This window comes from Notolabrus celidotus, chromosome 8 (assembly GCF_009762535.1).
Source record: "Notolabrus celidotus isolate fNotCel1 chromosome 8, fNotCel1.pri, whole genome shotgun sequence".
Lineage (NCBI taxonomy): Eukaryota > Metazoa > Chordata > Actinopteri > Labriformes > Labridae > Notolabrus > Notolabrus celidotus.
Genome location: NC_048279.1, coordinates 29,854,242 through 29,868,266, shown reverse-complemented (window position 1 = coordinate 29,868,266; position 14,025 = coordinate 29,854,242). Strand labels below are relative to the sequence as shown.

Sequence of the window (14,025 nt, the reverse complement as noted above, 5' to 3'; positions counted from 1 at the left end):
TCTTCAGTACCATTCAGGATGGAAACTGTCCTGACCTTATGAGAGATCTGAGGGGGAGGAAGAGGAGTAGGAGGGGTAATTCACACAGCAATTTCAAAGAGATTTACATGCAGTGAAAAACACATGTAGAAAGGTAGGTTATACAGGACATGGCTACAATTAAGACCAGACAGCACGCAGCAAGAAAAGGCAATAGATCTGAATCAACAGGTCACAGAAATATCAGCATGTGGGAGGGCTGAGGAAGCAATGAATGCATTAAGAAGAATTGAGTGATTGCAGTTTTTGATTTCATAATGGCTATATAATTACAGTAGCAGTAAGTAACATGAATATTAATAGGAAAAAACTTCCACCTCTCTCCCTGCAACCTTGTATCACTCCGCTGCGCCCCTCCCACCAAAAATTACACACCATACATGTACGCATTTTTGTGGGCCTGAGCTGAAGCCCTAATTTCAGAGCATTAGCTAGTCGTACACAGCAAGGAAGATAACTATACCTAAATATGTTCTTTTAAAAATCCTACTATCTCACTCTGATCGTGGATAACAGTGTTGTTGGACCACTTTAAGGGTAATTTGTTGAGTGTCAGAAACACTGAAAGCTGATCTGTTAACATCCTATAAAAGTTGAAAAGAAGCAACTGGTGAGTGCTGCACAGCTGTTGTGCTGTGTCTCCCACTTATAAGGTAAAGAGAGAGAGAAGGAGAGAGAGAGAGCATGGGAGAGAGCGCACAAGAGAGGGAAATGCTACATATTTCAGGAGGAGGAAGAAATTAAAAAAACTTTCATAGCTCCTAACTGACTCATCTTTGTGTGTGTGCTGCTGACATAAGTCACCCATAAGCTGGGTGAAGCTAGATTGGTTTGGCATTGAATTTAAACTTCAATTCAGTACCAATTAAAATCAAACATTATCTGTTTCGATACCACAACAACAGCAACAGCAACAAAAATAACTCATTGGCTGCCAAAACTGGTTAATTTAACTTGTGATTTTCAACCATGCACTTTGTCCTTGTACAGCAATAGTCACTGATTATATACCAACAGTTGACATTCTGTTAATACTAATGAAAGGAACAATTGAAAGGAGAGATTTTCTTAAAATCATGTAGATTCAAAAGATTTCCTCTGAATCATCATTTATAATCCTGAAGAAGTGTGGGTGTGTGTCTCTGCAGAGCTTCTGCTCTAACTCTCTGGATTTTCTAAGTTTCATGTATTGGACATTTCATGGGCGTCTGCTATTAAACAGGGATTTTGAGCTCCGAGCCAACATCCTGCAGGTCACATGAAGGGACTTGATGACTTTGCTGTCTTTACCCTCTGCTCTGAGTCAGTCTGGAAAAAAAAGTCCTTCACAAAACGTAACATTTACAGACCTTAAAATGGTGACGGCACTGTAGGCTGTGACAGAGGGCGGAACAGAGAGATACACGGCAGGAAGGAAGCAGGGCCACTTCGGCTTAAGATAAAATAATTCCAGCACCTTGCAACTTGTTTGTGTGGAGGAGTGGATGTCACAGTGGTTACACTTTTAAAAAGTTACTGACACAAGTCCACAAAATAACTTATGTCTTTTTATCAGCTTTATTATTTTATTTTATTAAACCTTTAATTTACCTGGAATATTCCCATTGAGATAGTGTCCTGTCAGGCCAAAGACTTGGCACATCAAAGTGAAAACTACACTGACTAAGTGTGCAGACATCCTCCCTTCTACATTTAGACTCCTTGATACTCCAACACTGTACAAAATTTGAGTTGTGGTCAGCAGTCTTGGAGTATCGCAAATTTTGACAACCACAGTTTGGTTTTTGGAAACAGACTGAGTTTGGAAATTCAAGTGAAATCACACATGTCAATGTCAAATCGATGGTGATAGGCAATGCTTAAATGTGTTATTGTAGCCTAACTGTAATGACATTGTTACCTACTGTAGCTTTAAATGCAGGGATGATGCTAAGCTAAACTGCAACATGTGAAAAACACTGCAGTTATTCCCTGCAGTGTGCCTGTCTTGTGATAATGTGCTGCTAAAAGCTTTGGATATCATCAAAAATTAATTTGTCTCACACAACAACAAGCCTAATTTTACAAGCCTACCCAGATTACTAATTCATTTTACAGCAGAAAACAACCACCACTCCCAAAACAACAGCTTCGCTGGGTCACAACTCTAAATGTTCACAGCAGCCAACCCGGTCACCTAACACTTTCTTATTCTCACTGATTAAAGACCAAAAAGTGACAGTTACAGAGGATACATGTTAGACATCTGCTTTGTACTCTTGTGATGAGGCATCAAATAATCTGTCCTCTTGTCTGTCTGCAAACACCAACATCTTGCATACATTTGTTTGCATAATGTGCTTCCTGCTGAAGTGTATCTTTACAGAATGCTAATGACAGAGCACAGAAAGTCAAATGCAACATGTATACCATCAAATACTGAGTAAAAGAATGAGTAGGCTTAATGTCTGTCTGTATCTCCCACAGTAAACGCTGATGCTTTTTGTATCTGGCCCCGAGAATTTAATCTAAAATGAAGCTTCTAACCAGATAAATCATTTGCTTTAATATTTGACAGTCATACGGAAAGTAATCTTATCGCAGAGTAATATTTCTCCACCATCAGAAGCATCAACCTTGCTCTCAAGCTGCACCTTTCGCTCTCATCCTCGCTCTCTCCGCCTACACATGAATTCTGCAGCAGCTGAATACAAGTCTTGCATGTTCTCTGGGGGTGGTTGAAGAGCATTGTGGGAGATGAGGGAAATCAGCAGACAAGACAGGTTGATGCACACTCAAGGGTGGATTTATTGGACTTGCACTGTACAATATATAATATTTATTATTCCTGTCCTGAGACCTCCTGATAGCACCGTGGGGAGACTTGAGTTGAGGACTAATTTCACTTTTACAAAAGGATTTTAGATGAACCTTTGTGTTCACTTTAACAGTTACTGGCTACATTTTAAAGGTATAGTTTAACATTTTGGAAAATTCCCTTTTATTATCTTTCTTGCCTATAGTTACAGCATAGCACAGGACTGGAAAAAGGGAAAAGGAGCAAGCATGGTGACTCTGTCCTCAGGGAACAAAATACACCAACACACTACTCTGGTAACCCTTCGTTTCACATTTCTTAATCAGTATTGAACAGAAGCACTGTTCACACAGGATGAGTGTGACCTGGGGACCAATGGTAATTTGTAAAATTACCCCCTGAAGTCAGTGTGAGGTATGGGGTATTTTTACTGGATAAGCAAAGTCTGTAATTTATGTATAAACCAACGTTTCTAATTGAAAACGTCAAGATCCTGCATGACATCCACCCTGGCCCTGGGAGCAGCATCACGCTGTACAGCGTGAAGCCTGCTGGTAATTCATAGAAGAAGACGTCCAGATCCATTAAACTTATAAAAAAAACATACTTTAAAAGGTTGCATAATATCTTTATGGCGTATACATTTATAAGCTACCATACAATAAAGCTGTTTGTATTGAACCCGACCCCCAACTTTTTTCCCTCTATTTCCAATAGTCAGTGATATTGATTTGAAAGATTTGTAACTAATTTAGTAATATGCTCTTTTTAATTATATGCAAAAAGGCAACATGGTGCACCTCAAGTTTTGCAGGTGACATTGCCTTAAAGTTAATGCACATGCACTGTTGGCAATACAACGGCAATGAACCCGTTTGCATGCAACAATGCGTATCATCTATGTAATTCACATCTGCTCTTAATCTTTTGAATGATTTCAGTTTGCTCTTTCTGCAAATGTGTCTCCATGTGTTGAGAAATGATCCAGCTGAATTTGCCCCCAAATTCTGTCAAAACCTTTGTTTACTATGTATAACACAGCCTCTGTCATTATTAACCAGGAAACATGCAGAGAAAGCTGCAAATATCTTCTTGAAAATATGGTAGATGATTTGCCCTGGATATTTTAATTTACAGACATGATCGATTTGCATGGGCTTGAAAACACAGTTATCCTCCACCAATTATTTCAAATTATCAGAGGTCCCCTGGATATATTAATGCAGTGTGAATGTTGCTATTGACTGTACAAACAGACGACATGACAGCTCCCGGAAACAGAAGCCAAAAATTGGTCGCTCCCCAGATAATCGGCTGATTTATGTCCAAGTGTTCATCTTTCTGACACGTTTAGATTTAATTAGTTATTTGATGCTAATAAGAGCGGCTATGACATCATGATTGACAGCTCTGTTGATGAAAGCGGGCTCCTGCAGCGTATTTACCACATTAGTAACAGAGGGGAGGAACAGTGAGATAGAATAAAACAGACACTTATTGAACTTTCCATAGTCCTGAGTGTCTGCTTCAAATTTACATGAGAATCTGTTCTGCCTTGGACTGCACCACCCTGAGGGTTTCTACAACGGGGAGGAGATGAAGACATGTTGTCCATATCTAAAAACAGTCAAAGGGAACAAACGGTAGCTTTTTTTTTACTCCTTTTTAAAGATGTAAGGTCAGAAGTACTCAAACTGGGATGTGTGATCCCCACTGGGCAAAGATATGCATACATTTAAAGGGATGAAGAAAAGCTATTCAGGGTTCAAATTGTCTTCTATCAAACAACGTTTTTACTTCTTTCCTGGTTGTGTTCATTACTTGATTGTGATTGGTCAGAATCCTGTATCAGCGGTGATTAAAGCTAGGGTTGGTAACCACGGAAAGCTAGCATGAATTTGAATTCTCAGGACTCCGTCTAAAGTGTGAAAGCAACACAGTTATGTATTAATAAGCCACCTCAAAAAGTAAAAGGAGGCATCAGCTAAAATGACCAGAGGAATTTTTTGGGATATTGGCAAACATTTTAATACTGTGCATCACTAATTCATACAATTTCATGCTGTGCAACCACTCTGCACAGCATGTAGCGTTATAACCAGTGCTAACTACTTAATTCAGCTCATCCAGAAGACAATTTAAGGTTAAAAAACACTCTTCTGAGCTGTATGTCACAGATGAACCTGCACAGTGATACGCTTCCTATACCTGCAGACTCACACAGAGAGGTGGAGAGGCTACTTCACAGCCACTATGCTGAGCCTCCCTCTGATGCGCGCACACACACACACACACACACACACACACACACACACACACACACACACACACACACACACACACACACACACACACACACACACACACACACACACACACACACACACACACACACAGAAAAGCAACAAAAGAGCACACACTTCAGAGAGTTAGACTTGCGGCTATCCCATAATATTCCCCCGACTGGATTCTCGGAGACCCACAACCACCCACCTGCAACAGCCCTGGCTGCAGACACAGGGAGGTGAACCGAGGTGTAGAGACAGAGTACAGAGCTGGAGTCTCAGGGGACAGTGAGCTGATACAATCAACTCCTCCTGTCAATCTCCAGTCTCTACACGCACACACACACACACACACACACACACACACATACTGGTTTCTATTTGGTTTGGGGACCAAGTTTCTGAACATTACTTGTGGGGACCACCCTTTCTGGAGGTTCTTCAGGTCTGAAAAAAATCAGCTACAATTGCCATTGCACGGTTAGCTCATACACACCTTGAAGTTTGTGGATTGATGAAGTAATGTGTTGACCATGCTTATTGGGGACAATCAGAAAACGTGGCAAACATGGTTCAAGGGGACCTAATTTAAATATGATTTGCATAACTCACACATTACTATGTGGTTTATGGGGACATAATGAAATAATCCTCCAATTATTAAAACACACCTGTTCTCAGAGTATTAGAGGTTTCACTACAAAAATGTTAAAGCATATACATCCACTGCTGTCACATTTACTAGTATCTAGCTGAAACAAAATGGTTCTCAACCCTTTTCATTGGAAAAGTTGCTAGTTGGCATTGTTTTTTGGTAATATAGAAGAGTTTTTAATAAGAATTGATAATGCTAAAGCAGACATTATAAGGTCTAATATAAGGAGTATTTATACAAAATAAATCAGGACATCAAAGTCAAAGTTTAAAAGCATGAATGAACTTTAGAATTAACCCAGCTAACCCAGCTAGTCTCAAATTTGACATTCATCAGCAGACTGAGGTATAAACCATACAAGCACTTCAGAAACTGCTTTGTAAATTAACAAGTAAACATAGAAATTGCATTCAACAAACATATAACATGGCTGGAGTACCAGCTTTGCTGTTATAGACATAAAACTTTAAGGTCTGCCAGTCACGGTTCTTGAGAACTCCTGGTTCAGCCTTTAAACGAACCGATTCATGTGCTGCTGCCAGGGTCTTCTTTTCTGTGCTGCTTTACCTACAAGTGAGCAGAAAAAAACATTGCAATAAATACAATCCTTGTATCCATATGGTGTATATGCTACCAACTAATTTAGAGGTTAAATAATGGCTGCAGTGAGTTGGGGCCAGTATTTTTCAAAGAAAGAAGAGGAAGACAAATGATAAATCAGGGTTTGTCAGCCAAACTGTCCGGACCATAAGTATTCAAGACTCATAAAACATGTCTTTCAAATCATGTGTCTTTAACCCTCCCACTACAATGCCTAAGTAAGTATGTGTATTCTGAAACACCCAAGTATGAACACACAACCACAGCCACCAAGAGCAAGTCATGATCTTGCTGAGCTTCCTGCCAGGTAAGAAACGACACTATGACTTCAAGGGACATTCAGGTTTTTTCTAAACATGAGCTGTATTTTAATGAATTTAAGGTTCTTAATAACCCTTTTTTAAATTATTCCAACAGATCTCATTAAAGAGAGTCCTCTAAACAGGTTCCAATTGCTTCAATACAGTTATGGGGGCATATGATCAAAGGGTGTCCACTAACAGTTCAGCAGCTACGATACTGTGCTAGTGGATATTGAATCCGATCTTAGTCTGCGAAGTGGAGATCATGCAACTTGACCAAAAAGGTGAAATGTGTTTTATAAACTTTAGGAAACCTTGACATTAAAGTAAACTACTACAATTTGATTATAGTCCTTAGTGAAATGAGTTTCTTAATCAAACATTTATGTATTCATAAGGCTACTTTAGTCACTTCTAGCTACACAATGAGTGTTTACGGGTTCTTACTATCCATTTGTCTGTTAGTTATTCTGCAGTTATTCAGGCTGTTAGGGGCTAGAATAAAACAGTTAGGCCTAGGCAAGCTTGGCTGAGGCAGGAGGGGAAATCCATTTTTTCATTCATTATTTAATTATGAGGTCAAGAGTTTGCTTCTCTGGATAGATAGCAACAATATTAAAGAGCCCCATCGACTAATTCAATTATAATAAAAACAAGTTAATGTCTAAAATTTACCTTTTAGAAGAAGGTCTCACTGTACTGACACCAAAAGATACCTCTTCTTCCTCTGAGAGTGGTCTGGATCACTAAGTGTTGGTGGTAATGCATTCCCCTCAGTGCGTGGAAGAGTGTTCTCTGCTGATGGTTCTATATAAAAAAACACATTTTCATTAAAATACATCTATTGTATGAATGCTAGCAAACCTACATTTTTTATGAAATGTTTTTGCACGAGGTGTAATAAGCTAATAACTGCCTGGCTGCTGCTGCCTAGGTCAAAAATGTCCTAATAACTAATTAAACCTATAATAATATCATCATACCTCTCGGACAAAGAGGGTTTCATATAAAGCCTTCCTCTAATACGAGCAAAGTAAAGCAAGGAAAAGCAAAACAAGGCCCGGGTTTACGCTTCCTCAAACTGTGTCTCTAATGGCCAGGCAGAGGAGTAGGCTTCTGCAGGACGGACACCAGCTTCATGCAGGGTGGTCTGCAAATGTATTTTCAATACAGACTATTAATGTTAAATACAATATTAGTTGACTATGCATCAACCTCTGTCTATTCTCACACACACTGAAAAGAACATGCCTAGTGGGGACATTTCACACAACATCCCTTATGGGGACTGAGTGTCTCTAGTTCATCACTGTGAACACAACCCTTTTCCTCAAACACTGGAGTAAGGTGCGTTTAGGGGACATCGTTAATGTCCTAGAATATGGACACATTTAAGCAAATAGAAGGTCACAGTGGAGCTCCAAATGAATCCTTCATGTTTCATTAACATCTACCTTCTATGTGCATTACATGAGGCTACATGGCATCCCTCATTTACAATAGATATCCGTGATAATACAGTCCCTACCTTTATTAACCTACTCAAATAAAGAACAGAGGCATCAGAGAGTGATGTAGAAGGGTTATGGACAGAGAGCTACAGTCAACATGAATGTACCTGTGGATCAGGGGTATGTGGACCTGGAGCTTCCTCAAACTGTGTCTCTAAAGGCCAAGCAGAGGAGTAGGCTTCTGCAGGAGGGACACCAGCTCCATGCAGGGTGGTCTGCAAATAGATTTTCAATACAGACTATTAATTTTAAATACAATATTAGCTTAACATGCATTAACCTCTAACTATTCTAACACACACTGAAAAGAACATGCCTAGTGGGGACATTTCACACAACATCCCTTATGGGGACTGAGTGTCTCTAGTTCATTACTGTGAACACAACTCTTTTCCTCAAACACTGGAGTAAGGTGCGTTTAGGGGACATCGTTAATGTCCCAGAATATGGACACATTTAAGCAAATAGAAGGTCACAGTGGAGCTCAAAATGAATCCTTCATGTTTCATTAACATCTACCTTCTATGTGCATTACATGAGGCTACATGGCATCCCTCATATACAATAGATATCCGTGATAATACAGTCCCTACCTTTATTAACCTGCTTAAGTAAAAAACAGAGGCATCAGAGAGTGATGTAGAAGGGTTATGGACAGAGAGCTACAGTCAACATGAATGTACCTGTGGATCAGGGGTATGTGGACCTGGAGCTTCCTCAAACTGTGTCTCTAAAGGCCAAGCAGAGGAGTAGGCTTCTGCAGGAGGGACACCAGCTCCATGCAGGGTGGTCTGCAAATAGATTTTCAATACAGACTATTAATTTTAAATACAATATTAGCTTAACATGCATTAACCTCTAACTATTCTAACACACACTGAAAAGAACATGCCTAGTGGGGACATTTCACACAACATCCCTTATGGGGACTGAGTGTCTCTAGTTCATTACTGTGAACACAACTCTTTTCCTCAAACACTGGAGTAAGGTGCGTTTAGGGGACATCGTTAATGTCCCAGAATATGGACACATTTAAGCAAATAGAAGGTCACAGTGGAGCTCAAAATGAATCCTTCATGTTTCATTAACATCTACCTTCTATGTGCATTACATGAGGCTACATGGCATCCCTCATATACAATAGATATCCGTGATAATACAGTCCCTACCTTTATTAACCTGCTTAAGTAAAAAACAGAGGCATCAGAGAGTGATGTAGAAGGGTTATGGACAGAGAGCTACAGTCAACATGAATGTACCTGTGGATCAGGGTAATGTGGACCTGGAGCTTCCTCAAACTGTGTCTCTGAAGGCCAAGCAGAGGAGCAGGCTTCTGCAGGACGGACACCAGCTCCATGCAGGGTGGTCTACAAATAGATTTTCAATACAGACTATTAATTTTAAATACAATATTAGCTTAACATGCATTAACCTCTGTCTATTCTAACACACAATGAAAAGAACATGCCTAGTGGGGACATTTCACACAACATCCCTTATGGGGACTGAGTGTCTCTAGCTCATTACTGTGAACACAACTCTTTTCCTCAAACACTGGAGTAAGGTGCGTTTAGGGGACATCGTTAATGTCCCAGAATATGGACACATTTAAGCAAATAGAAGGTCACAGTGGAGCTCAAAATGAATCCTTCATGTTTCATTAACATCTACCTTCTATGTGCATTACATGAGGCTACATGGCATCCCTCATATACAATAGATATCCGTGATAATACAGTCTCTACCTTTATTAACCTGCTTAAGTAAAAAACAGAGGCATCAGAGAGTGATGTAGAAGGGTTATGGACAGAGAGCTACAGTCAACATGAATGTACCTGTGGATCAGGGTAATGTGGACCTGGAGCTTCCTCAAACTGTGTCTCTAAAGGCCAAGCAGAGGAGCAGGCTTCTGCAGGACGGACACCAGCTCCATGCAGGGTGGTCTGCAAATAGATTTTCAATACAGACTATTAATTTTAAATACAATATTAGCTGAACATGCATCAAAACCTGTCTATTGTCACACACAATGAAAAGAACATGCCTAGTGGGGACATTTCACACAACATCCCTTATGGGGACTGAGTGTCTCTAGTTCATCACTGTGAACACAACCCTTTTCCTCAAACACTGGGATAAGGTGCGTTTAGGGGACATCGTTAATGTCCCAGAATATGGACACATTTAAGCAAATAGAAGGTCACAGTGGAGCTCCAAATAAATCCTTCATGTTTCATTAACATCAACCTTCTATGTGCATTACATGAGGCTACATGGCATCCCTCATTTACAATAGATATCCATAAGAACAGAGGCATCAGAGAGTGATGTAGAAGGGTTATGGACAGAGAGCTACAGTCAACATGAATGTACCTGTGGATCAGGGTAATGTGGACCTGGAGCCTCTTCAAACTGTGTCTCTAAAGGCCAAGCAGAGGAGCAGGCTTCTGCAGGACGGACACCAGCTCCATGCAGGGTGTTCTGCAAATAGATTTCAATAAATCAATTTAAAACCAAGCAAACCAGTGTTCAATTTGTGTTAGACTTATGGCATTCTGGCCACATACTTCATCCATTTCAGAGCTTTAAATTTCACTATAATATTTAAAATCATAGAGATGAATCAAATTCATATATTTTGATACATCCATCTATTGAATACCTCAGCTTTGTATTTGTCCCACATACCTTCATCCTCCATGGGCAGTCATCACCTCCATAATCATATGTTATCTCTTCTCCTTGTTGTATGTCATGAAGGGCAAACAAACATAAGTGGGGTTTCCTATTGAAATTAAGTTTTTTCATCCTACAATTTGGATGACTGTGCTCATCGTTGACAAGCCGTCCAAACGATCCATCATCTCTTGAGGCATCAATACTTTCAGGACAAAAGAGGAGAAATGGAAAAAATTTAAAACTGCGCTATCCAAATGAAAAGTGTTTCACTTGAGAAATATTTCAACCTTTGATAGTTAAATATATTCAAAATGCGGGACAACGTAAGGCTTTACCTGGCTTCAAGTCTCATGTTTTATCTAGGACATTCATTTATTAGATTTTTTTCATTGGAGTCAGCCAGGCAAACAAAACATTTTGAACTAACAACTTTTTTCAACTACACCACAACTTTTTACATGTAGAAAGTAAAATAAGTGCCTAACTTTTGTGTATGTGCCAAGAAATAAGTTTAGTGTAGTTGAGTTTAGGGATAACTGATGTGATGAAGCTCCAAATCTTACCACCATTTCTTCCTTCTCCATTTGAAAGAGAACATAAATGCCAAACATGCTGGGTGGTAAATGCTTCGTCTTCTGTTGGTTTCTGCACCATCAATCAGGTCCCCTCTGTACTCTAGTACAAAATCTCCTTTGGAGAATGAGGCTAAGGCAAATACACCACGTCCTGTTGACCAATATAAACAAAATATATTTTCAACAAGACAGAATACTATAAATGTTATTCTGCTGCAATATGTAGTCTAACAAAAACAAATTTTTCAAATGAAAAGTGACAATCACGCTGTCATAATTTGACTTCCTTTGACAGCAGCTTGTCATTTTGTTTATCTAATATAACCTGCAGATTATCAAAAGTGTACCTGCATCATTATATTAAAGAGTACATCTATTAAGTAAGTAGTGTGTTAAAAATATTATAAGTACCAGCTCTGACATCATCTTACCTTTCACTGCATTGATGTATTTGACCTCTAATTTGCTGGTTTTGTCAGTCTTCGAGCAAACATGGTTAAGGGCATCCTTGCGTGGACTGACCCTGGGCAGCATCTCGAACTGCAAAAGAATGTTAGAAAAATTAGCAAGCTTTTGCATCAGTTCAAGAAAAATTACATTCAGCTTTATAAAAAATCCAATTTATTTTAAAAATGTCTTACTATGCTTGATTGCTTTAAAAAACAAACTTTCAAGATTTCTAATAATTCTCAAGTTGCCACTTCAGAAACACTTTAACATGATAGATTCAAGTAACAAGTAAGGGGGACATTTTATTTAAAATAACATGCCCCCCCTGCATAACTTGAATCTATCATGTTAAGCCTGTGGTGTCCCTGCAGGCTTAACATGATAGATTCAAGAAACGCAGGCTTAAAAATATCTACATGTCCACTTTGAAAAGCATCTTTTGTCTTTTTCCCCCACGCTCTTGCTCCTTCAATGTCTGATCATTATTGCAAAAAATCTTTTTATTTAAATTATCTAAATCATTTTACAGCTGTGGAATTGAAATAATTCAGAAGAACCAGGACACACGTATGCAAGGGAGGCCTAGAATGGCAATACCTTTTTTGATATTTAGATTGTTTTCTATCAATAAGTCTAATGTAAAAATGTCCTAATAGCAAATATATTATGAATAAGAAAGCAAAACCATCATTAACATAATCAATTTTACCACAAACTCTCCAATAGTTGTGAATAAGGATCCCGTTTTACCTGGAGAAATCCAAACAATATACCCTACATGTAATTTTTAGTTAGTTTCTGCAAAAAACATTGATGCTACACTTGCTAACTGGCTAGTAAGATTAGCCTCTCTAGCTAATTAGTGCTAACAAGCTTGCATGCTGAGTGATAGGACGTAATTAATGTTATTAGAGGGTCAAGCTATCTATAAAATGTTATACAAATAATGATTAAACCAAATAATTAGCTTACCTTGTAGTTTAGGTAGCTCCTCTTCTTGTCTTCTTGCTGACAACCCCCTTAAATAGGCCACCTTGTTGATTGCTATCTCTAACATGCAAAATATCATTGTCGATAAAATCCTTCTTCATGGGGACCAGGAAGTGGGCGGGAAAAACCATATTTGGAAGAAGTGTGTGTGAAGCACAGTGAGTGCAGTTCCAGCTTCAAACTAAAGGGGGGGCTACTGAGCCCTGCTCACACACTCACACTAACCAGTTTACATGCCCTATGGGCCAAAGCCAAAAATCAGTCCAGCACCTTCAGAACAACTAGTACATTGATTTAAAATGGTTTCCCTTATGGGGACCTGATTTTTTGTCCCCATACCGCCAGAGGTCCCCATGCTGTGACTGTGTAAACAGATCGTTGTCCCCATAAGGTGGTAATTACCAACACACACGCACACGCGCACACACACACACACACACACACACACACACACACACACACACACACACACCTAGAGGTCAGTGAGTGGACTGGCTGAAAAATGGTTGCCTTACCCAAGCATGCTACTGATTAAATTAACTCCCTCTGTTACACACCCTCCCACAAGATACAGTATGTCACTACCACCGGGGAGAGTATCAGACCCGTGAGAGGAAGAGAGAGAGAGGGAGGAGGAGAGGAAGAAAGAGGGAAAGATTGAAGCTTAATTGTTTGAAACTGTTTGAGCATCTTGGCCACATTCTCTGCAGCTGACTCTAGCGGTCAACTGAGCCGGCCAATCAGCATAGAGCAGTACAGTATGACGTTCCTGAAAGAAAATGTAGGTCATCTTATCTGATCCTGGACATTATTGTTGTCTTGCAGTGAGCTAAATACTGCTACCTAACCAGCCACTGAAGCTAACGTTACTCTCATAAGAGGTCAAATATCAAGAAGTCTGGTTAGTTTGAACACACTAAGCACAGAAAAACTTGAGTAAAGGAATTCACAACTTTGAAATTGGACCTTTGACCACTTTTTACCAATCCAGGCTGCTGCAGACCAGTGTGCTTGTAGTGTTAACTTTTAGATCGTGAGGAGAACTCATTTTATCCACTGATTGATTTCGGTAAAGGAATCATCACAGAGCAGAGTCAGGTGTGTGCGCCTGATTGCCCCTGATTTGGAGCAGGTGTGGGAAG

At 39.5% G+C, this 14,025-nt stretch overlaps 1 protein-coding gene and 1 long non-coding RNA gene across 2 annotated transcripts; both read right to left on the bottom strand.

The window, feature by feature from the left end:
* Positions 1–5,708: 5,708 nt before the first annotated feature.
* LOC117816839 lies at positions 5,709–8,401 on the bottom strand. The gene is made up of 3 exons (XR_004632032.1): positions 8,297–8,401; positions 7,354–7,485; positions 5,709–6,343 (listed from the first exon to the last, which is right to left on the bottom strand). It is a non-coding gene; the product is annotated as an uncharacterized LOC117816839 (long non-coding RNA).
* Positions 8,402–8,857: 456 nt separating this feature from the next.
* LOC117817667 (histone-lysine N-methyltransferase NSD3-like) lies at positions 8,858–13,244 on the bottom strand. Its single transcript, XM_034690419.1, has 8 exons — positions 12,866–13,244; positions 11,875–11,983; positions 11,432–11,594; positions 10,878–11,070; positions 10,563–10,670; positions 10,025–10,132; positions 9,449–9,556; positions 8,858–8,980 (listed from the first exon to the last, which is right to left on the bottom strand). The coding sequence occupies exons 2-8, from the start codon at positions 11,975–11,977 to the stop codon at positions 8,858–8,860; spliced, it is 906 nt and encodes a 301-aa protein (XP_034546310.1). The 5' UTR covers positions 11,978–11,983; positions 12,866–13,244.
* Between the last annotated feature and the right edge of the window lie 781 nt (positions 13,245–14,025).

What these genes read in the sequence shown, in the direction of transcription:
- LOC117817667 (XM_034690419.1), bottom strand. Translation starts at nt 11,977, where the DNA reads ATGCTGCCCAGGGTCAGTCCACGCAAGGATGCCCTTAACCATGTTTGC. An exon ending in ATACATCAATGCAGTGAAAG is followed by an intron (nt 11,595 to 11,874) that starts GTAAGATGATGT and finishes ATTGGTCAACAG; the next exon opens with GACGTGGTGTATTTGCCTTA. An exon ending in CACATTACCCTGATCCACAG is followed by an intron (nt 8,981 to 9,448) that starts GTACATTCATGT and finishes ATCTATTTGCAG; the next exon opens with ACCACCCTGCATGGAGCTGG.